General features: G+C 37.5%; 1 protein-coding gene across 1 annotated transcript in view; it reads left to right on the top strand.

The window, feature by feature from the left end:
• Positions 1-25,199, top strand: part of LOC150082844 (neural-cadherin-like) — a 500,869-nt gene that overhangs the window by 340,732 nt on the left and 134,938 nt on the right. Inside the window, exon 25 of the mRNA XM_090377625.1 lies at positions 11,358-11,657. Coding sequence (XP_090233751.1) covers positions 11,358-11,657 — 300 coding nt within the window. The remainder of the gene's footprint in view (positions 1-11,357; positions 11,658-25,199) is intronic.

Here is a 25,199-nt window from a genome sequence, read left to right as displayed (position 1 = left end):
TAAAAATGAATGGGATTCATATAAATTATCAGGCGATACAGAAGCCTATGGCAAATATAAGCTAGTCTGTAATGAAGTCACAAAGGAGATTAGACAAGACACGGCAGAGTACAAGAAATCTTTGTTAAGGGTTGCTAAGGAAAATAGCAAGGACTTCTTTAGTTATATAAACTCTAGAAGGAAGGGGATGAATCAGATTGGCCCACGTGATATCAATGGTTCGACTGTTGATGATCTTGCTCAGATAGCTGATAATGTGAATGATTATTTTGCATCTACATTCACACATGAGGAGTTGAGGAAGGAAAATGCCAGAAACTGTAACAGGGTGCTTAATGATTTTGTAATCACTGAAGGCAAAGTGGAGGAGAAATTGTTGAAGTTAAACATAAAAAAGGCACCTGGGATGGATGGGATCTATCCAGTTATATTAAAGGAGGTGACAAAGGAACTAAGGAAACCCTTAGCCATAATTAAGAGAGCATCCTTTGACTCAGAGGAAGTCCCCACGGACTGGAGATGTGCAAATGTATCCCCAATTCACAAAGGGGAGATCGAAGAGTGACACGAGTAATTACACACCAGGTAGTTTAACTTCTGTTCTGAGTAAAATAATGGAGTCATTGGTTAAATATGCATTGCGGGATCATCTAGACAAGACTGCAGCAATAATTCAGACACAGCATGGTTGTTAAGGGAAAATCTTGTCTGGCAGGAGCATTTGATTGGATACTATGATGTGATTACAAAGGAACTGGATGCAAAAAATAATTTTGATATCATATAATTGGATTTCAGGAAAGCTTTTGACACTGTTGCGCAGGGAAGACTACTGTACAAATTGTAGCAGAATGGTATTAAAGGTAAGTTGCTACGACGGATAAAAAGGTGGTTGAGTGAGAGAAGACAGAAGGTGGTAATCAATGGACACTGCTCTTTGTGCCTATTGGGTCCACTGTTTTGTTAATTTATCCCTTATATTGATGAAGGTATATCAGGCTTAATGGCAGTGTGCTACTCCAACAGGATCTAGAAAATTTGGGCAGGTGGACTGAGAAGTGGAAACTGAAGTTTAATATTGACAAATGCAAAGTACTGCATATGGGTAGAATTATCCCCAGAGAAACATACCAACTGTGTGGTACTACACTTAGAGTGGTAGAAAATGAAAAAGACCTGGGAGTAATTGTGTAGTCAGATATAAAGTTTTCTGAGCAATGTAGACAGGCTGCCCGAGCAGGTCATGGGGCATTGTCAGTGATATACAGGAAATTTGCTAGTAGGGAAAAGGAGATGATTTTAACCATTTGTATAAGGCAATGGTCAGGCTTCACCTTTAGTACTGCATACAGGTCTGGAAGTATCATTTTAAGAAGCATGTAGAGTTGCTTGACCATGTTCAGAGAAGGGCAACAAGGTTGGTGAGGCGAATGAAGGGATCCTCTTACCAAGGGAAGCTTAAGTTCTGAAAATTGCAGCAGCTGGAGACTAGGCACCTGCGAGGTGATCTGATTGAGGTGTATAAGGCCTTGAATGAATTGAGCATGCTGAATTCTGATGGGATTCTTCTGCTTGCTCTGATTACAAACCTTGAGGGGGCATAAATTCAAATTGAGGAAAGACAGTTGTAGAATAGGTGTGGAAATTTGCCTTTAACTAGCGGGTAGTTAATTGCTGAAACAAACTTCTGTCTCTGTGGAAGTTGATAGCTTAAATAAATTCAAGGAGGAACTGGACAAACTTTTACAAAAATTGTTTTTTAAATTTTTTTTTTGCCTGATGCAACATGAGCTCATATTCTATTACTATTGCTATCTGTTATGTATGAAAAAAAGGAAATAAGAATTGCTGGATTCTATTTGTCTGAATAACATTTGCCTTGTGTTGACGTGTTTTCAGAGTCTCCTGGATTTTATTTTTAAAAATGTGTTTTCAGGCCACCCCCCAAGTTAAAAGTATGTCCTCTGTTAGAAGAAGTTGTGGTGAGTTTGTTGACACCTTCAGTTTGTCTGTCAGCACAGGGTTAGCGCTCTGCTAACTGTCCTTGTATTTCTTAAAATTAGCGTTACTGGAACAGGTTTTAACATGGTAAAATGGCTGCTAATTAACATTGTCTCCTCTGCTGTCAGATTACTTTTCTTGTGTTTGGCCTTTGACCCTCTGTGGTAGGGGTGTTAAGGGTTTTTGCGCAATTTTGGAACTTTAGGGTGGCTGATGGTGACACTGGGGATATGGTGATAACTTTTTTATGTGTCAATAGCCAGCCATAAAAGAGAACTGTATTTACTTGGCTTTGCCCTCAGATTTTTAGTTTTGGTTTCGACTTGACGCCATTGCTTCTTCTTCGTTCGGTCAGCCAATGACCGATCACTACCGGTTATTTTGGAGGGAACTTTTATTATGCAGGCTGACATCTTGTTTAGTTTAATGGCTGCCTACAGTGGAGGCTGCCATTTTAAAGTGTGAATATAGATTTCTATGGTATCCGCCATTTTGAGTGTTTATGGTTATGGTTTTGGTAAGGCCTAACTGTATCTTTGCGAAAAAATATTAGTAGCACCATTTCTCGATGCAGCATGGGTACTTTCTTAGAGTAGATACTGCCTTGCACTAAGTTTTCTGTATACAGTGGGGTGCAAGAAATCATAGTGACTTGTCTAATTGCATTTATAACTATACTAAGGTGCATATTATTAGAAACCCACTTTGCTTTTCTAATTTTAAGATGTTTTTATTTTTTATGTATACTGAGGTGAAAAAAGTTTAGGTGAGACTTGAGTTAACTTTACCTCAGAAACAGGTAAGAAGTGTTCCAACATTCGTGTGACTTATATATTGATGACATAGCTCAACCCTCATCTGCTTAGGCCTAAGTATTGACTTTGGGCTATTTTGGGCTGTTTATCAAAACTGGATATTTCTCAGCTCCTATGGACCCTACCATCCTGGTTTTTCTTTCAATGACAAATTTAGACTGTCCTCTTTCTTCTGGAGTGATCGCCAGCGCCCTCTGGTGGTCAGCTCACGAGATCTAAAATATCTCCTCAACTAGTGACTCTATTCCTCTGGAAACTGCATATATGTAATGAAGACGGACATTTCTTACTACCCACGAAGTTTCATCTCTATAGACTAATAATTACCGGAGATATTACCAGTTCACCAAAACCCTATTTTCATCCCGGGAAATTGTCATTTTTATGTGAAATCGTTTAGGAGGCATATCTCAGCCCCTATTTAACCGATTTAAGTGAAATTTAGTATACAGCCTTTTCCCAGCCTGTTATTCGGTTTGACACCGCCACCTGGTGGCCAGTTCTGGGAACTAAAGGATTACTTTCATTTTAGTGCAATTTCTTCTCCTGATTTTTTACTGAGATCAAACAAAATTTTCCTGCTGCATTTTTCTAAATAAAGCTCATTCTTTGGGAGAATACTTAAAATTCAATTACTTAATTTCTGGAATTTTTACAGCGCCCTCTAGTGGTAACGTTTTGAGTTGTCCGTAATACCTGTTCTATTGGGCGTTTCTGACTGATTTTGGTGTGAGGACTGTTCCCTACCATATCTTTCAGTGTGCCAGCTTTGGTTATTATAGTGTTGTTCGTCATTGAGTTATTAAAATGGACTCTTCAAGTGCACAAGAATTTGACTCTACCTATACTTTGTCCTCTCCTCCTAACCTGTCTATTGGCCCTGTGGAATTGAGAGCTGATATGAATCCCATACTTATGGTTAGTGACATTGGTAAAGATTTCCCTGATATGTTTTGTAATGAGAGGGGTTCTACTTCTTCTACTCCCTCTCACCCTACTGTGAAGGCTTCTGTGGACACGGTTTTTGGTTTGCGGGACCTGCTGACTCGCGTCTTGGAGTCAGATCCTAATATTTCTGCAACCACTGTGATTGAAGTTACTAAGATCTTTAACGTTTTGGAACACAAGTACCTGGATGTTTGTGCCTTAAGGTCAGCTCCTTCTGTCAGTGCACCTTTGGCTTCTCTTCCATTGCCTTCCAATACCTATGCCAGCATGGCATCTACGGCACCGGCCCAATCTTCTCAGCGTCCAATTCAGCCGCAACACATAATCATCGTTCGAGCTTCTGAATCTTCGGATTTAAAAACTAGTGAAGAAGTAAAGAAAGAAATTACTACTCAATTCAGGGACGAATTTAGAAGGATTAAAATTAAGGCGGTCCGCAAGGTCCGGGACCGTGGTATTGTGATCGAAACAGCTTCTAAAGCCGACCTTGTTTCCCTGCAATCGTGTCAGAAGTTCAAAGACTTAAAATTTTCTCTTGACACTCCAAAGAAATTAAATCCTACGGTAGTTATCTACGACATTGGTAAAGACACTTCTGAAGATGATTTCATCCAGGATCTTCATGATAAGAACTTCATTGGCACTGATTATTCCCTTGAGGATCTTAAGAAATTAGTTAAATTTCGATTTAAGATGAATTCCAATCAAAAGGACTGCCAGCACTGGGTGATTGAGGTCCCTGGCCCTATCAGGCATATTTTGTTACAAAATAATAATAGAATTTATATTGGGTGGTCAGTCCACGGTATTAAGGATTTCATAATATCTTCTAGATGTTTCAAATGCCTGGGCTATGGCCACTCATCTAAAAATTGTAGGTCACCTGAACACACCTGTGGGCACTGCGGTTGTCAGGGCCATCAAATTTCTGATTGCCCCAGTAAATCTTCCCCCATAGTTTGTCCCAACTGTAAAATTAGGAAACGCAAAGCTGACCATTCTTACAAGGACATTTCCTGTCCCGAATATCTCAGGGCCCAAGACCAGGTGAGGTTCAGGACATCTTATGAATAGTACCCATACTACAGTTGTAAATATGAGTGTAAAATTCCTCCAATTAAATTGTCAGCGAAGTTTATCTGTTATTAATGATGTATCTAGTTTAATTTCTTTACATAAATTTTCTGTTTTGGCTCTCCAGGAGCCATACTCCTATAAAGGTGTGATTAAGGGCTTGCCCTGTCAATCTCAGTTAGTTCAATCTATCCCTGATACGTCTGGGGTTGGAGGCAACGCGGTGACTAGGGTTTGGGCTGCTCTGGTTATCGTGGACCCTCTGATCACGGTTACTAAGATCAATAGTCTCTGCTCCAAGTTTGCTGCTTGTGCCTGTCTTGAGGGTTCCTTCGGTAGGATTTATGCCGTCTCTTTGTACATGCGATGTTCGCAGTATGCACAGCCTATTGAGCCGTTCTTAAATTACCTGGAACTGTTGTTAACCAGACTTTCTGGTCTTCTGTTAATCATTATGACGGATTCTAATGCTTCTTCTCCCCTTTGGGGAAGCCCTACTTCTAACCCCAAGGGTGATCTCCTTGAGGATTTCATCGTTGCAAAAAACTTAATTGTCCATAATGTCCAGGGTCATCCCCCAACTTTTTCCAGTTCGCAGGGTCAATCTTACATTGACATCACACTTTCAAATCGTGCTTTTTCTTTCGGTATAAATAATTGGTCGGTTCGTACTTCTTGGTCGAGCAGTGACCATCACCCTATCACTTTTGACCTAGTCACCACTGTTAGGCCTTCTTTCCCTCGAGTTAATCATGATTTCCCTCGCTATAAAACTAAGGGTTCTGACTGGAGCATTTTCGACTCTAATCTTTTGAGTTTGGTTAATGAGGATTTCATCTCTAATCTTTCTGAATTGGATCCAAATTCCCTGGAAGAAAAGATAACTGGAATTATTACTGAGGTCTCTGACCTTAGTTTTCTTAAAAAATCTCGTCGAATCAATTCTGTTCCCTGGTGGTCTGATGGTCTTTCCTCTCTTAGAAGAGATCTTAGGACTACCAGGCGAAACCTTAATAGAGCTAGAAGGAATAACAGGCCGCCAATTGAAGTAAATAGGCTTGCTGACTTGTATAAGGCAGCTCGCAACAGATATTTTAACAGTATTAGAGAGAAGGCCCAGGCTTGGGCTCGTCTCGTGGAAAGAACTATTAAATCAGATCCTTGGGGTTTACCCTATAAAGTCATTGCCTCTAAACTCCACCCACATATTCCTCAGACCTCGATCCATGTTCCAAATTCCACTGAAACTTTAACTTGGTCGGCATCTGTTGATGCCATCTTGGATGAATTGCTTCTTAGGGACATCTCTGTTCCTGAGAGCAATGAACAAACTCTTTTTAGATTACAGCATCTTGTGTTTGAAGGCTCTTCTTCTGAGGATCCCTTCACTAATATAGAAATTGATTCTGCCATTAATACCCTTACTATTGGCAAAAGTCCAGGTCTGGACCTCATGGAGGTTTCTGTGATTAAAAGAATCTGGAAAATCAAACCTATCCTTATTTCTATCCTAATGAATTCTTGCCTTCGGTTTGGTGTTTTCCCTGATCGCTGGAAAATTGCCAACTTAAAAATCCTTCCCAAGAGTCCTGGCAATCCAGTTGCCTCTCCTTCTTATCGTCCAATTTCCCTTCTTTTTCTTGGCAAGTTGTTGAAAAAACTTCTGGTTTCACGTTTCAATTGTTACTATAACTCAAAAAATCTTTGTTCTTCTTCCCAGTTTGGTTTCACGCAAGGTAAATCAACTACAGATGCAATTAATCTTCTCCTGAGCACTGTTCGAGCATCTCCTTCTAAATACGTTCTCGGTCTCTTTGTAGACTTCAAAGGGGCCTTTGACACCTTATGGTGGCAGAGTGTCCTGGCGAGGTTTCGGGAGGCCGAGGTCTCCTGTCCTATCTACAAACTAATTTCTAGTTATTTCGATAATAGAAGCCTTGTGGTCTCCTCCGGTTTTTGCTCGGTTACGAGGCCGGTTTCTAGGGGTTGTCCTCAGGGATCCGTTCTTGGCCCTGTTTGCTGGAACGTGGTCCTTGATGGATGGCTAAATGCCCCTCATGATGATATTGTCAACATTGCCTACGCCGACGATCTTGCCTTGCTTGTACCTGGGAATTCTCGTCTAGAATTGGAAATTAAAGCAAACCACATCTTGGATGATCTTCACATGTGGTGTTCCCTCCATAAACTCTCCATTTCAGTCCCTAAAACTAAACAGGTTCTTCTGAAAGGCCTACTGAATCGTAATCGTCCCCCTGTGGTTAAAATTCTTGACCAGGCTGTTAAATTGGTAAGTGAATATAAATACCTTGGGGTGGTGATTGATGATCGTTTATCTTTCATTCCCCATTGTAAGTACCTTCGGCAGAAAATCCGTTCTCTTACCGGCTGGCTGTTGCGTCTTGCCCGTTCCCTCTGGAATCTTAAGTCGCCTTCTCTTGGTCTTTACTACAAGTGTATCTTCATCCCCATCGTCTGCTATGGTGCTGGCGCTTGGGGCTTCAGAATTCTTAATTCACTGGTCCAAAAATACCTTCTGCAGGCGCAGCGGTCCTTCCTTCTCTATACTTGCAGGCCATGTAGAACTGTTTCTACTGATGCCCTGCTTGTTATTAATGGTCGTCTCCCTATCTACCTGGAAATTATATTGCATTTCTTGTCTTACCATAGGAAATCTCTCTCTCCTGCCTCGGTGGGAGATTTTGCTAATAATTATGAGAACTCTACAAATGTTGATCTGGCCAGACTTTCCAATCTTGCTTTGGAAGAGTGGCAACACTCTTGGGATGATTCCTCTCTCGGCAGAATCACATACGCTTTCTTTCCTCGTGTTTTTATTAAAGATAAAAATTTTAACTGGCTCCAACTTGGGTTATTTCCCACTTTCTTAATCACGGGACATGGAATTAATTCTCGTTTGTATAGATTTGGACTCGTCCCCTCTCCTCTCTGCTCTTGTGGCTCTGAGGAGACGGTTGAACATATTGTCCTACATTGTAATTTATATGTGGATTTAAGACAACAATTGTCTATCTGTACAAATGTATATAATTTAGATGATTTTTGGCGCCTGGTTGGGTCGGCGGACTCTTTCTGCCTTCTCTTCTTTTGCTAATAGTGTCTTCCGGAGAAGAGCGGCTTTATCAAGGAATAACCCTTGATTTCGTTATTTGTTCTTAATATTATATATATTACTGTATTGATATTGTTTTTTTTTTTTTTTTTGAGAGGAGTTTCTTCCTTGCCTAAATTGTCTTGTGTTTTGGACGCAGGGTTTTTGCGTCTTTTTCTGGAGACTTGTTTCAGGTTTTTGCCTGGCCGAGTGGGAGAGATGGACCTCCCCTCTCCCACTTCGAACTCTGTCCGGGTTGCCTGAAATGATTTTCTGTGTTAAATTGTATGTATTTTGTAAATACTGTAATTATCTTGTTAATATCATGGTGCTTTTGTTTGATTTGTTGTTTGCTCTCAGAATTGAGAGTAACTGATTTTATTGTGTTTTAAATCAGCAGTTAATCTTAAATGTTTATATTGTACATTACTTGTGTAGTTAGCTCATTATTATGTTGAAGAGACAGTTTTTCTCTTCTTGCGTTGTCTGTTTGGCTCTGTGGAGTGGGATGGACCTCTCCCTGCTCCCTCAGATCCAACCTTCAGTTGGCTATTCTGGTTGAGTGAGATGATTTTCCTTTCTAGCCTGTCTTACTGCTGGCTGCTTCTCTTGCTGCTTGTGTTTTGATTTAATTTTGTTTTCCTGCGGGGCTGATTATTTGTTGTATTTTTCTTTCCTGCCTGATTGCAGCTGCAATCAGTTGGGTTTTTGCTAGTACCATATAGTTCTTAGTCTAGCATTTTTAGTTGTAAATGGGTTTTGGTTCTGAGGGGTGGGATGGACCTCTCCCCGCCCTCTCAGATCCAATTGCTTTGTTGGCAATTGACATCCTTTTTTTTTTTTTTTTTTTTTAAATCTTACCTATGCATTATTGTTAATTCTACGTGTCTTGTTATTTGAAACAAGTTTTGTTTTTCGCAGCTTGTGGTAGCAGCTTTGCACTTGTTGGTTATGTACATATGTTTATAGATTAGATTACTTGTGCAGAGACATTTTCTCTGCATATTAATTAATTATTGTTTAATACTTAACTTATTATTTTGATCTTAGATTTAAATTTAGAATTGCTTTTGATTCGGTTAACTAATTTATTTGTACAGTATTTATTGGTTTTGCCTTTGGCATATCTTTGCCTTGGGTGAGTTCTGTTTGTCTCTTTGTGTTTTGTATATGTTTCTACATTTCTTCTGGTTGACTATTTCTGTTAATTTCTTGGTTGACTAATTTTTCAGCCAAGATTTTAATTACTTATTTTGTAAATATTGTATATTTTACTCTCTGCTTATGCAGTGTAATTTGTTAATATGTTTACTGCTATGTTTCATATCGGTGACATAAGTATTTATTATTTATCTTAATTTATTCTTTTAAGTGGCTATCTAATAGCCACTTGTACATTACCTATGTTCTTTCCTTGAGACTTTTCTTTTTCCCCTTGTCGGTGCAAGTTGGGCTTCCTTCCCGGCTAGGGGAATCTTTCTTTCAAATGTACAAGCCTTCAGGCTTCAAAATTTTACCTCTTCAAGCTCTCTCGCTTGTTAGATTTTCCAACTAGTCTTTTCCTCTTTCCTGTTTCTTCTTTTTCCTGAGAGAGTGTTTTGCTCTCATTTCTTCTTCTACTTTCTTTTCTCCTACTTTATCCTCCCTATTCATTATTTACTATAACTGGGATTCCACTTGCTGGAATCCCACTAAGTGTAATTTAGATAGTTCCTGGAGCGCCTCCACGTGGCTAGGGACGGGAGTCGGGACGCAGGTAGCTTGCTCCCTGCCTCCCGGCTGCTAAGACTCCAGGGCCGGCAAACAACAACCATCACAACACACATATATACTTACACACACACACACTTACACACACTTGCCGGCTATAAATAACCTACAGATGCTACAGCGGTATATAGGGGTAACCCTGGAGGCCGCAATCAATACAAGAATACCTTGTCCCTTGTCTGAATTTAAAGAAATCTGGAGTGGCTCAACATATCTTTCTAATAGTGCCATATGTAAAATTTCATTAAAATCTATCCTGCTAGGAATAAGTTATTAGGTGCAAATCGACAGAACAAAGAAATAACTACCAGATTTCTATTTGTCCAATTTAAATGTAACTTTGGATGGCTCAACGGGTCTTTCTAAAAGTGCCAAATATAAAATGTTGAAGAATTCCATCCACTAGGAATGGAATTATTACATGTGGACAGATAGGCAGATGTATGGAAATGGTGAGGGCAATTGGCACTTTAGGTATTTATGCTAAAACACCTTATAATACTTAGACAGTTTGTACAGATTTAATTCAAAAACTGTTATATTCATCTCTCCATAGAAATTTAAATTTCATTGAAAATTTATTACTATGGCTATGTGAGAATAATAAAGATTACAGAATACAGTTCTATCTAAACAGCAACTAGTTACAAAATTTACACTAAATAGGTGCAAAATTTATACAAATTGAGAAATTACCAGGCAATTACATGTCTGGTATTTGCTCAATTTGTGTATCTGACAGTAAGCTCAAATACCAGACTGTCCAGATAAAACTGGACACCTGGCAACTCTATTCGTGGTCACCAATAGTTGTCTGCCACTTACTTTCTGGTAATGCATTTTCTTGCTGCATAGTGGTGATTTGCCTTACCACTCTTCCTGTAATTGATATAGGGGTCTGAAAGTTTCTAAATGGGTGTTGTTTTTATCTTTTAATTTATTTCTATAGTTTAATATTTTTTTATAAATTCCTTATTTCTTCAGTTTCATCATTGTTCCAAGATTTTTTTTGTACTAAGAACTCTAATACTTGTTGATTTGTTCAAATAATGTTTTCAGCTTTTCAATACAACTCTCACAAATACTTACACCTCTAGAGAATATACTTGGAAAGATAAAGAGATCAACAGCCATTAATCTTGAACTAGCAAGCAATTTGCAATAGATGTTCCGCTATGTGTTCTTCAGATAATGTGCCATCCCTGCGGAGTTCAGCAACTACTCCTTGTTCCATTTTGATATCGCACCGTTTCTTTTTAAAACTTTTTTCCTTTAATGATATGACATAAAGAAAAGATTGTTAAATTCAACAGACATTTTGGATTAATTGAATACTTGATTGACAAAGACACAAACTTGCTTGAGCTTTGGCAATCCACTTTAGTCATCAGGTTAAGAATGTTGATTATATAATGGTATTTCTAATAACTGGATGTAAAATTTAGTCATCCAGAAGGTCCAAGACTACATTTAGGCTTGGACCCTGCACCTGTCTCCTATTTTTCTCCTATAATAAGACATTCTGATTTCCTTGTCCAGTTTTACAGCTTTTTTTTTATTTATTTATATTATTTTTATTATTATTATTATGTAGCTACATGGGTTTTAATTCTTATCACTCTTTATTTTGTTTCTAGGTGCCAGTATTCCTTCTGTACCTGTACCGATAGGCCGTGTCCATGTTGAAGACCTTGATGACTGGGATTTACCTGATAAAACTTTTTTCTGGGCAAATAACAATCCACACCAAAAATTTAAACTTTCTGAAGATTCTGGTGATCTTTTTATTATTGATTTTTTAAATGTAGGGCAGTATACTTTGTATTTCAAAGTTGCTGATAAGGAATGGCAGAAAGAAGTAGATGCTGAAGTAAAGATTATAATGAAAGAAATACCAGAGGAAGCTGTTTATAGTTCTGGATCAGTAAGAATTTCAGGTATATAATGATGTTTCAATCTTGTTGTCTGTAGATGTTCAAGTTCAGTTTGATGAATGAATACTAACACAGTATTTAAGAACTCGGTACTTTCTCTGTTGAGAAAAAGTAATGTACAAAAGTGTTTAGTTTAAAATGAATTTATTTTATAGCATAATTTACACTATGTATATAAAGTGCTTAGCATCATCGCCTTAGCCTTAGCATAATTTACATTAAAAATCTTCAGTGTGGACTCCTTATGACTGCTTCCCAACACTTGGTTAATTTTTGAGTGCCATTTAACTGTCTGCTGAGGTTATGCTGTCTGATGCATTGGATCATGCCTGTACTCACTGCTTCTGATAACAGAAATCTTTGTCCATGCAACAGTTTCTTGAGCTCAGTGGATAGATTGTAATTGCAAGGACTCATGAAGACTATGGGGTGGGGTAGTGCTTCCCACTTGTAATTGGTGAAAACAAGCTGTAGGACTGATAGAAGCACTAGATTCCACTAGATCTATGCCCACTTCTCGTGAATTTTTGGGTGTAATTTCTGATGGAGAAATGCTGCACGGTAGTCTAGTTATTGATCTACCAAGTGGCACATGATCAGTGGCAGTGCCCACATAAATCATAAGTCATGATGACCATTTGTTTCACCTTTGTTGCTAGCAACATTTAGAGGAGCTTGAAAAGATGAATTCTTCCATTTAGCTGATTGTAACTTCAGTTCAGAGTTGTATATCCATGTCGCATCAATGGCAGCAATACATTTTAAAACTTTTTGGTAACTTGTGAGTAACTGCATTGTAATTTCTCTATGCTTGGAGAGTGCTTCCCACTTGTAATTGGTGAAAACAAGCTGTAAAACTGATAGAAGCACTAGATTCCAATATCTATGCCCACTTCTCGTGAATTTTTGGGTGTAATTTCTGATGGAGAAATGCTGCACGGTAGTCTAGTTATTGATCTACCAAGTGGCACATGATCAGTGGCAGTGCCCACATAAATCATAAGTCATGATGACCATTTGTTTCACCTTTGTTGCTGGCAACATTTAGAGGAGCTTGAAAAGATGAATTCTTCCATTTAGCTGATTGTAACTTCAGTTCAGAGTTGTATATCCATGTCGCATCAATGGCAACAATACATTTTAAAACTCTTTGCCTTTTTGGTAACTTGAGTAACTGCATTGTAATTTCTCTATGCTTGACTCATTCATCTGACAGCAAATGTGGGACCCATCAGGTAGTGATCTTTTTGTAACACCTCAGTTAAAATTCGGTGAACAGATAATTTTGGTATTCCAGATTCATTGGTTTTTCTTCACGGGTCATAAGTCCATCTTCCTCCAAAATGATGGCTGTGATGACTATCATCATGTTGTCTGTAGATGTTCTTGGTCTACCTAAGCATTTCATGTCTTTAGCAGTGATCCGAACTTTTGAGATCAACATGAAATTATGCTGTGATCTACTCTTGACTCACCACATGCTTTCTGCAACTATTCATAAATGTGCATCAGTGGTTGATCATATAAAGTTTTAATTTTGATGAAAGGTGAGAGAGCAAATCAAAATTTCACAACATTCAGTTCTAACCGGATACAAGATTCAATAGTGTTACACTGTCCCTTCCTGGCCAAAAGGCCAGAGGTTAAGGCCAGGTCTTTTTCTGAAACTAATCTGACCTGAAGTAATATCATCATCCATTATCAAAAGCCTCTGCACAAATATTTGGTGCAGGAACTCTGTTTAAAACACACTGATGTTGAGGTTAAAGTTCAAATTATCCTGATATGTCAATTGCACTGGCATATGGAGAGTGAGGAGCATGCGCCCAGTATGTGTTACCTGTGGGATAACCTTTGTAATAATATGTATAAAGTGATAAAAGAATAAGATTATTTGCATGATAAGTTTGAAAGAAGCACTTTTCCACTTTAAAAAAATTTAATTGAATCTCACATTAAAATTGGGGATAATCAGAATAAAAATTTACATTCTCATTGTAAACAGTCCCAGTTATCATATTAATTGGGATTTCTGACCCACTGATAATTTGACTTGAAAATTCAGAAAAAATTGCCACTTATTTGGTTATGGACTGTTTACAGTGGGTGAGAATATAAATTCTTATTCTTTTCTAACTTAGCTAATGAACTAATTTCATTTCTATCACTTAGGAAAGTGTTTTCTTCAACTTAAAGTTAGTATTACTGTGTGATGGCCTTCTCTCGTTACATCGTTTATATGATTTCAGGTTTAATCCTTGTGGTAATCTTCTGAGTGAAAAGTAAAGGAGTTTGACTCTTTCATTGGTGGGACTCTGTGAACCAGTTTTTATAAAATTTAAAATAGCCATAAGTAAGAGTTTTCATTGGTTTCATCCACACACGTGCTCCTTCTTAGTTAAAAAAAAAAAAAAAAAAATCGCTTTACAGTTGCATACGTATACATGTTTTTTGGTGGTTGTAGCACACCAATGAATTAAATCATTTTCTATTAAATCATGTTTTTCTGGAAAATCCACATTTGCCAGAAAAACATTTTCCACCAACTTCTTATTTATTTAATTGAGCCAAACAAATAATAAATTGCTGGTGGTTGAGGTCAAGAATTAGAAGTGCTGCAGTTTGACTCCTTGCAGAGGTGTGCAGTACAGCACAGCATTCACTATGTTTCCAGTCATTTTAGATTGTACGTAAGTACATCATGACAGACCTGGAAAACACACATCATTACCTTTCTTGGTGGCGCCTTAGTGGACAGGAGCAGCAGTGCATCACACACACACACACACACACACACACACACACACACACACACACACACACACACACACACACTTCTTGATTAGACAGGGGTTCGAGCCCGTGACCACCAAATACGGAGGATGCGGAAAGGTCAGGGAACGACCACCGCATATCCCGGAGCAATATGGCCTTAGTTGCTAATGCTCCTAAAAACCAAAGAACAAACAAACACCTTTCTTGGTTTAAGGTGTAGCCTTCAATGTTTTTCTTGGAGTGAACCAGGATGCTTCCATTTGGGTGGACCCACACACAATTCCATCTTTGAAAATGCAGAGCTTGAAAATGATGTACATAACTGGTTACAGTGGCAATAATATTTTTTTTTTTTTTTTTTTTGCAAGTTTCTAGGCTTTGATAACATGATGGGACAATGAAAAATGTTTTTGATTATGTTGAAAAATAAATGCTATATTTTGTATTATTTGTGGCAAATGATGCAAGAAAGCTAGCTTAATATTGTCAAAAAAAAAAAAAAAAAAAAAACACTTCCCAAATTATCTGTCCATCCCCTCTAACAGTTTATCTAGTTCTTATTTGAATATATTCCAACTACCCTGGCCAAAGGCAAATATCTGCATATCTATACTGCAACCATCCTTCCCCATTTTCAATTTATGCCCCCTAGTGTGTAGTCTGATAGAGGAAAATTTCATTGACATTGAACTTAATCCATTCAAAACACCTCAGCCCAATCTCCTTGGAGGTGCCTAGTCTCCAAACAGTAATTTGCAGAATTTCAGCCTTATTTGGTAAGAGTGCCATTTAGCTCCCCTCTGCAGTGTTGGTACTTTTCTCTGCTCCCAATCCAACATATCCACATCCTTCTGAAGAGGAGTCTTCTCAGCCTGTATGCAATACTCAAGATGTGGCCTAACCATTTCCTTATACAATGGGAAAGTCACCTCCTTATTCTTACTCACAAAATTCCTATATGTCATTGACAAAACCCCATGAGCTGTCCCTGGCAGCTTGTCTGCATACTTGCCCTCAAGTCCTTTTTATTTTACACTACCCTGAGTGCAGTACCACACAATTGATACAGTAATCTGGGATTGCTGCTACTCATGTGCAGTACTTTGCATTTGTCACTGTTAAACATCAATTGCCATTTCTCACCCTATCTGCCTAATTTTTCTAGATTACGTTGCAGCAGCATATCTTCATTACTGTCATTAACTCTCCTGTCAACCTTTGTACATCTACAGACTTAGATTTTAAGTTATTCTACATCTACAGACTTAGATTTTATTAATATATATTGAAAACAACAATGGCCCCAGCACTGAAACCCGGGGAAATCCACTAATAACATTAATCCAAGAAGAACAGTGATTGTTAATAATTATTCTGTGTTCTCCCACTCAGCCATCCATTTATCCATAGAAGGAACTTGCCCTTAATGTCACACTGCTCCAGTTTGTACAAAAGTCTTTTATGTGCAACTGTATCAAAAGCTCTTATAAAATCTAAGTATATAATGTCAAAACTTTTTTTTGCATCCAGTTCCTTTATTACTGTGTCATAGTATCCACTCAGATCAGTCAGACAAGATAGCCCCTTAACAAATCCATGCTGTGACTGCAGTATAATTGCATTCCTGTCTGGATAGTCCTTTATTACTTCTTTAACCAGTGACTGCATTATTTTCTAGGCGTCTCCGTAGCCAGGTGGGCAGGAGCAGCAGTGCGTAGTACATGCTTCTTGATTAGATCGGGGTTCGAGCCTGTGCCCACCAAATACGGAGGATGCGGAAAGGTCAGGGAATGACCACCGCATATCTCCGCAGCAATATGGCCTTAGTTGCTAATGCTCCTAAAAACCAAATAACAAATAGCATTGTTTTCTCAGTAACAGAAGTCAAACTAATAGGTCTGTAACTCATATCACTCCTTGAGTCCCTTTGTTAATTGAGAATACATTTGCATGTCTCCAGTCTATAGGGACCTTTTTCTTTGCTGCTTACCTTTGCATTCTTTGCCAAAGATCTTTTAATGTCTTAGCTTGCTTGTCCACTTTTGTAACTTTTTTGCTGACTAGTTTATATCTACTTTAGGCTTTTTTTATCACATGATAATTTATATGTATCCCATGCATTTTTTTTCTCTGCCACAGTTCACATCAGTAAATCATCCATTTTGATTTAAGCCTTGAACAGTATCTCTTAGTTACTATAAAAAGCCTAGTACTCTCTGTGACTACATCTCTGAATGCTTCTCATTTAATATCTGCTGTTGGTAACTTCATCTGTGTTGCACTGTAGAATTTAAAAATGATCATAATAGGATGTAAATTGTTAGTAAAAATGAAATACATTACCATCTGTGTTGACCCTCATTACACATTCTGCTGTCAGTTGCAAAAAAAGTCTGAATATTTTGATGAGTCAATTTGTCACAAGTTTGCATAGTTGGTCTTTGTAATCTTCAGTGCTTTTACCTGGCAAATTGCTGTTTGTATTGCATGTGATTCAAGGATAATTAGTGTTGGTACTAGTCGATAGCAGACCCGAACTTGCCTGATCCCTTTAATTATTGAAAAGAGTTAGATGAAGTAAAATAATTATCCATCGTTATATTCCTGCTTGTGTTCAAAATAGGCTGAGCTTTTCGTTTGACCAACTTCACTTGCAGTATTGTCTAAATAATACTATCCATTTGGTTGTCTGCCAGCATATATCTTGAGATTGTACATATAAAACATTCTAGAATCTACCCAGACATAAATTTTTACACCATATTTAGCTCTCTTGTAAATTGTTAGTCCTGACTGGACTAACATGTACTGACAGAATTTGCAATGTACTCTAAATGCATCTAACATCTCATAGATTGTGACATATTCACCAACCTGATAATTGGCTTGGCATAAGGAAACAAATTGTTCAAAAACTTCTTATATAGAGGCCAAATTACTAGTTTTTTAATCTTATTACATTCATTTGTATCATTGAATCTTAGAACCAAAGAAAAAGATAAAAATCTCATTTTGCTCATTGTAGCTTTGAAACAATCAGAAGCTGTTCCATCTTGCTCCCACAATTGTTTGAAATTTATGTAGTGACCATTTTTTTTATACTAGCCATGTATAAGGGACCAAGTAGGGCACCGTATCTCTGCAAAATCACTATCTTGGCAATCTTAAGATTGACTTTGGGAAATTTTAACAAATTTAGTTTTGGCAGATTTTAGCTATTTAAATATTTTTGCACTTTACTGCATGTTCAAGCATAGAATTAGGGAAAAGTAGTTTCCAACATTCAAAAGGCATTCGGTCATTTTTAGCCACATTCTTTACTCTTGGAAAATGAATCATGATATTATATTTTCATCTGCGAATGTTTTGATTGGGGAGGACTCCCTGCAAGTTTATATTCCCACAAAGTATAGTTGCTCTTCATACATTATTCTGTCCATTTCGGCCAACTTCTTACCATGAAATAACATTCTAGAGATAGGGGAAGAAAATCTGTCAATAGAGAAAATACTGAATCCAAAGAAAATACAAAAGAAAAAAAGAGCAGAAAGAGTGGAAATGGGTTAGAAAATGACTTACCTTTTCAGCAATATGAGGACTTGCATGATGAGAGAAATGCTCACAGGCAGAAGTGGAGTAGAAACCTTCTCTGAGGATCTTCATCTAGAAGCAGAGCAAATTTTGTTTTTTGAATTTAATTTTCTTGCAGATTGATAAGTTCCCCTTGAAATCCAATAATGTCATCTCCAAATTCCATGACATTTATGTCAAGTGGATTTCAGGCCCAACTCTTCTTTTAGAGGTCATCACTCTCTCTCTGGTATATATCAATTCATTTCATATTGGAGGTTTTTAAATGTTCCTCAAAAATGGATTCTGCGTTGACCAGAGGCATTTCAATAGTATCTTCCAACATTGAATTTAATATCAGGAATGCAAAAATTTTTACCTTTTGACATTTTTCTTTCACTACACAGATTGAGTTTCTTTTTGAAAGATGACAAATTCTCACTAATGTCAACCATAATTTGGTTGCGACCCTCTATATTGGAATATGTTCATTGAGATGATTAAATAAAGTAGACTGTCAAAATGACAGCACCCCAAATAATGGCGCACAATGCTAATGGCACACTGAGATTGGATGTGTACATACAGTGCAGATGTCTGCAGTGCGGAAAAAAGAAAACAACAAGTCACATGATTACTGTATTTGTTTACGTTCGTGATTTTGAAAGTGAATTCTGTACTGATATCACAGATTATACCACTTTTTTACATTTATTTTAAATTAAACCCTCACTGTGACTCCTAAAGTTAATAAACCTCATACAGAGAAGAAAAAAACAACAACATTAAAGATTAGTGACAAATTTGATACAATCCAAATACCCACATGTATTGTCTGTAAATTGAGTGTGTTCTCTATATATATTAACAACTTCATCCCATATGTACCTCCAGGGCCTAGGCCCATAAGTGCATTCTCTGGTCATTTTGTCTGTTTTGCTGGACAGAAAACCCCAGTTTCTGGGGAAATACCCTGCTATCTATGCCTGAGACTGACTAACTCAGCCACAGAGTGAAAAAACCCCCATAAAAGTTCCGTGCATCATTGGTGGGATTCGATACCTGCACAGACTAAACTTGATGTAATAAAGAAAATAGAACGGGACGTAAGTAGGAGTGTATTAAGGGCAGAATATAACATTGAATCGTCAACATATTTGTGTTTTATGTGCAGTTAATAAAATTGCATTCTTAATCTCTCCATTTCTTATTTAGCGTTATTATTTTTGCATTAAATATATTAAAAATAAAACTTCCTAGATAATGGAAAAATCAAAATAACATCACTTTGATTCCCTGAAGGTGCCGTTATTCTGAAAATCTACTGTATGTCAGTTTTACTAGCCAATTTTTATTCTTGAAACGATCATCCAAAACTTGCATTTTTTTCTGTTGTTGTTATTTGGTTTTTAGGAGCATTAGCAACTAAGGCCATATTGCTCCGAGGATATGCGGTGGTCATTCCCTGACCTTTCCGCATCCTCCGTATTTGGTGGTCACAGGCTCGAACCCTGGTCTAATCAAGAAGCGTGTGCTATGCACTGCCGCTCTTGCCCACCTGGCTACAGAGGCACCATTTTTTCTGTAAGAAATAGTTCAGCTTCATTTCTTAATTGGAAAACCCTCATTAGAATTTTTTCTCGAGAAAGCCAGCAAACTTCTGAGTGATAAAGTAAATCAATGTTCAGATCCCATTTCTTCACATATTTTTCAACATTGACAGTTTTGATGGCATCTTTGAGAACAGGAATTAATTGCATTTCTTTCATTTCTAAATTTTCTCTATGCAAGAATCAATGAATAATTATAACACTGGGATTCAATTCCTTCATCCATGTACAAAATCCTATGCAGCCTCCCATCATGGATGGAGCTCCATCAGTACAGATAGCCAAGTAATTTTTCTAATTGAGAGTGTTTTTTGAAAAAGTTATCAACTGTTCGCCTGATGTCTTCACCTCTTGTATTGGTTGAAAATGGATTGCAGAAAAATTCATCGTAGTTTTCATCACATTTGTGCTGTATGAAAACCATTAGCTGCTCATTATCTGTAATATCGGTAGCTTTTTTCAAGTTTGGAATAGCTTGTTCTAGTATATGCTCGGAAATAAGGTCAATTTACCGTTTGATACTGTTGGTAGAGAGCAGTATCATTTCAAAATTTTTTGCTGTTTTCTCTCGGGGAAACTGTTCAGACCAGATAGTATGGGAAACATGCATCGTTGTATGTGATTTATCACTGCTTTTTTTTTTTCTCTCTCTCTTGGATTGCTGCTGTTTCCTGTTTGACCAGCCATTTTGCATTTGAATTTGCGTTCTATAAAGTTATAATCTTACTAACTCATTGATAAGGAGATAACTATATTTACTTTTCACTTCTATTAATTACAGAAAAGGAAAAAAAGTTCAATTAATTTTTTAAAAAAAGTAACTCACTTGAAATAAAATGCACTGTATACATTAACTTGTATGTTATTTCATTTCACTGGATGCCATTATAAAATATGTTCATTCTTTGCACTCCATGTGTATATTCCTCTTCGCTTCCAGTTAAACCAGAATTTCATTTTGCACTTAGAGTTGGTGTAATTCGTTACTGTGTCCATAAGTAAACTTTTGTTGACATGATTATTATTCACTGGTATATCAAATGCCATTGAGTTTTGTTTTAGCTGCTGTGCAAGTAACCTTACAAGAAGAGAACGATGTTAAGCACATGTGGGAAAAGAATTTTCAGCCCCAGCAAATGGATAAATTTTTGATAAATTTTTGCTGTTTTATTAACTTAATTGTCATTAATTTATTTTCTATAAGTAACTTTATAGTCCTAGTCATGCTCTTTAGTTTATTTTGAATTTATCAAGAAATTTTGTATTTTACTACTTAGTATACTAGAACCTTTATCCATTCTACACTTGCTGCCATTGTTATATAGTATATCAAAACATACAATATAGCATGGCATATATCTTGAACTTTATAGTATAAGGTAAACGTAAAACTTGATAGTGTAATACATATCACTGCATTTAGTTATCTGTTATCTTAGTGTAGTGTTGTCAATTGATCAATTAAATTTATTAATCTTAATTTTCTTTGTCAATCAATTAAATTGAATTTAAATGGAAATCATGCCCCAGAGCAGCAAAGCAACAGGTACAAAGTAGCAGAAGTGCAGTTGCTCAGTAGAGAACTGAAGGGGATGATTCACCAATCCATCACAATCTAAAAAATTGTGCAACTTGTGGAATGTATGCAGGCTTTTCTGGAACGTGGTGTCACACAGATAAAGGAATGCAGAATCGGAATTAGAAAGGATAGACAGGATAGGAAGGGAAGGGGGGTTATGGTGTTAGTTAAGAAACATACATCTGAGGATGGTAGATGACTTTCATTGACCGGTGAAATACCACCACTTTGCTTATTTGGAGGCTTGAAGTGGTGAAACCCATGTTTAGTCTCTAGAGCAAAGTTTCCGGTATCCCCCCCCCCATATTTCTCCTTCAACCCATGCACTGTACTAAGTACTATAGGTTTTGGGGTTTTCATAAAAAAAAAAAAAAGTGCACCCAGTTGACACAGATGGACAGTGCAATGTTGAGTCAGTTTGGTGTGACATAAGCACTGGGAAAGCAAAAATGAGGGTAGGAGTATGTTATAGGCCTAATGAGTACAGTGAACAACTATACAGAGATATATAGAGTGGACCAGTAAATCAGAATGTCTTATAACGGTGCATTTTAACTTCCCAGATATTGACTGGAACTTGTAGGTTGGTTACTCACACACTCGCAAAACTTGTGGATATATTCCATAATTGTTTTCTACAGCAGCATGTTTGAGAGGCAACCAGAGGGAATGATGATTATCAGCAGTGATTACTCGTACCTTAAGAATTTGCACATTAAGGAACCAATAGGTGACAGTGATCACAATGTACTGATGTAGGATTTATTTAAGATGTAACTATCATCGGGGATTAAGGGAAGGATTTTTGCTTTCATAAAAGTGACTACACTGATCTCGGACAGTTTTTAAATTCTATACAGTGGGACCAAATGACGATGTTACCAACAGCAAATTCTAAATGGAAAGCATTCAAGGTATTAATCTTAGAAGCTACTAGGCTTTTCATATCAACTAAGAAATACTGTTCAAGTATTCAGATGGACTAATGAGTCTCGTGGCAGAGAAGAAAAATGCATGGGATGCATATAAATTATCAGGGGACACACAAGCTTATGGTCGATATAAGGTATTCTGTAATCAAGTCACAAAGGAGATTAGGCAAGCGAAGGCAAATTACGAAAAATCTTTGGCAAAGACTTCTAGTCCACTTGATATGGATGGTTCAACTGTTGATGATCCTGCTCAGATAGCCAACAAACTGAATGAGTATTTTGCATCTACAATCATATGTAAGGAATGCTGTGGGGAAGTGGAGGACAGAAGCTTATTAAACTCTAACAGGGTGCTAAATGATTTTTTAATAACTGAGAGCAAAGTGGGGGGAAAATTGTTGAAGTTAAACATAAGAAAGTCACCTGAGGTAGTAGTAGTGGCATGTGCTGCAAGAAAGCAAGTGTATGAGCTTATGCAGCATCAGCCAAAAAAAAAAAAAAAAAAAAAAAACACACCATTCCCTCCAAATGCCTGTCCAGTTCCTCCTTAAATTTATTCAACCTATCAACTTCCACAACGACAGATGGAAGTTTGTTCCAGCAATTAACCACCCGCTGGCTAAAGGCAAATTTCCGCACATCTATTCTACATCTGTCTTTTCTTAATTTGAATTTATGCCCCCTTAGGTTCGTAATCTGAACACGTGGAAGGATCCCATCAGAATTCAGCATGCTCAACCCATTCAAGGCCTTATACACCTCAATCAGATCACCGCGCAGGTGCCTAGTCTCCAGCCACTGCAATTTGCAGAACTTAAGCCTCTCTTGGTAAGAGGATCCCTTCATTCCCCTCACCAATCTTGTTGCCCTTCTCTGTACACGCTCAAGTAAATCTACATCCTTCCTAAAATGAGGCCTCCAGACCTGTACACAGTACTCAAGGCGTGGCCTGACCATTGCCTTATACAGAGGGACAATCATCTCCTTCTCTCTGCTAGCAAAATTCCTATATATCATTGACAAAACCTCATGACCTGCCCTGGCAGCCTGTCTGCATTGCTCAGAAAACTTCATATCTGATAGGTGGATGGGATATATCCAGTTATATTAAAGGGGGTAGCAAAGGAAGTTAGCAAACCCTTAGCCATAATTATGAGAGCATCCTTGGACTTAGGAGAAGTCCCAATGTATTGGAGATATGCAAATGTATCCCCCAATTCACAAAGGAGTATCTAAGAGTGACACAAGTAATTACAGACCAGTTAGTTTAACTTCTGTTCCAGGGAAAATAATGGAGTCACTGTTTAAAGATACATTGCAGGATCATCTAGACAAGACTGCAGTAATAATTCAGATACAGAATGATTTTGTTAAGGGAAAGTCTTGTCTGACCAATTTGATTGGATACTATTATGTGGTCACAAAGGAACTAGATGCAAAAAAAATTTTGATATCATATACGTGGATTTCAGGAAAGCTTTTGATACTGTTGCACATGGAAGTCTACTCTACAGATTAGAGCAGTATGCCATTAAGGGCAAGTTGCTACAATTGATAAAAGGATGACTAAGTAGGAGAAGACAGAGTGGTAATTAATGGAAACTGCTCTTTATGTAGTAATGTTTTTGGTGGAGTCCCTCAGGATTCGGTGTTGTGCCCATTTTTGTTTTGTATATTTATCAGTGATATTGATGAAGGTATATCAGGCTTAATGTTGAAGTGTGCAGATGATACAAATGTTGGCAGGATCGTTAATGACAGTAATGTCTGTATGCTACTGCAATAGGATCTAAAAAGTTGCACAGATGGGTTGAGAAGTGGCAATTCAAGTGTAACATTTGACAAATAGAAAATACTGCATGTGAGTAGCAGTAACCCCAGAGAAATGTGCCAACTGTGTGGTGCTACACTCAGGGTAGTCAGATTGTGTAGTCAGATATGAAATTTTCTGAGCAGTGCAGACAGGCTGCCAGAGAAGGTCGTGGGGTCTTGTCAATGATATACAGAAATTTTGCTAGCAGGGAAAAGGAGGTAATTATCCCTTTGTATAAGGCAATTGGTCAGGCCACACCTTGAGTACTGCATTGGGTCTGGATGCCACATTTTTGGAAGGATGTAGAGTTGCTAGGATGAGTACAGAGAAGGGCAACAAGGCTGGTGAAGGAAACAAAGTGTGTGCTCTTACCAAGAAAGGCTTAAGGTCTGCAAATTGCAGCATTTGAAGATTAGGCATCTGCAGGGTCATCTTATTGAGGTGTTTAAGGCCTTGAATGGTTTGAACAGGCTCAATGCTGATGGGATCCTTCCTCTTGCTCAGGTTATGAACCTGAGGGGACATACTCAAATTAAGGAAAGACAGTCATAGAAAAAATGTGTGGAAATTTGCCTTTAGCCAGCGAGTAGTTGATTGCTGTAATGGAAGATACTTCCATCTGTCATTGTGGAAGTTGATAGCTAAAATAAATTCAAGGAAGAACTGGTCAAACATTTGGAGTGAATGGATAGGTGAAATGGGAAGAAGCTTTTTTTTTTTTTTTTTAAGCTGTTACTGCATAAGAATGCTTTTTTTGCATCATATGCTTTCGTTCAAGGTTGTAACTCTACAGCAATAATTTTTGATCTCTGAATACCAATAATTGTCAGGGTCCTGAGGCCTTTTCAGCTTTCTCAGTAATGACAAGCACTATGGAGGGTTTTGTTTCTCTCGATGACTTGTAACCTGTTTTTAGGCTTTATATGTAGTATGAAGTTAGCTGGTTTCAAGTGATTATCAAACAATTTTTTATATTAAGAAATTACTGATTATTTATTTCCATTAAAGTTGGCTGACTAGATACACTTAGCTGACTGACAAATACAAAATCTACTTGGAATATGTTGCTTTTACGATCTAATTATGCAATATACAAATGCAATATACAAATGAAATTTTATATGATTAGATATTATTCCTTTTACCTCTGTTTCTAATAAAACATCAGTGTCACTAAACACTCAAGTTAAAGAACTAGATATGAACTGAAAGTAGACATGTACATAAAAGAATTAGCTGATACAGATACCATAAGAAATTGCAACT

The sequence above is a fragment of the Mastigoproctus giganteus genome, chromosome 7 (assembly GCF_048544385.1).
Source record: "Mastigoproctus giganteus isolate SK-2022 chromosome 7, ASM4854438v1, whole genome shotgun sequence".
NCBI lineage: Eukaryota > Metazoa > Arthropoda > Arachnida > Uropygi > Thelyphonidae > Mastigoproctus > Mastigoproctus giganteus.
This window is presented reverse-complemented; position numbering and strand designations above follow the sequence as displayed.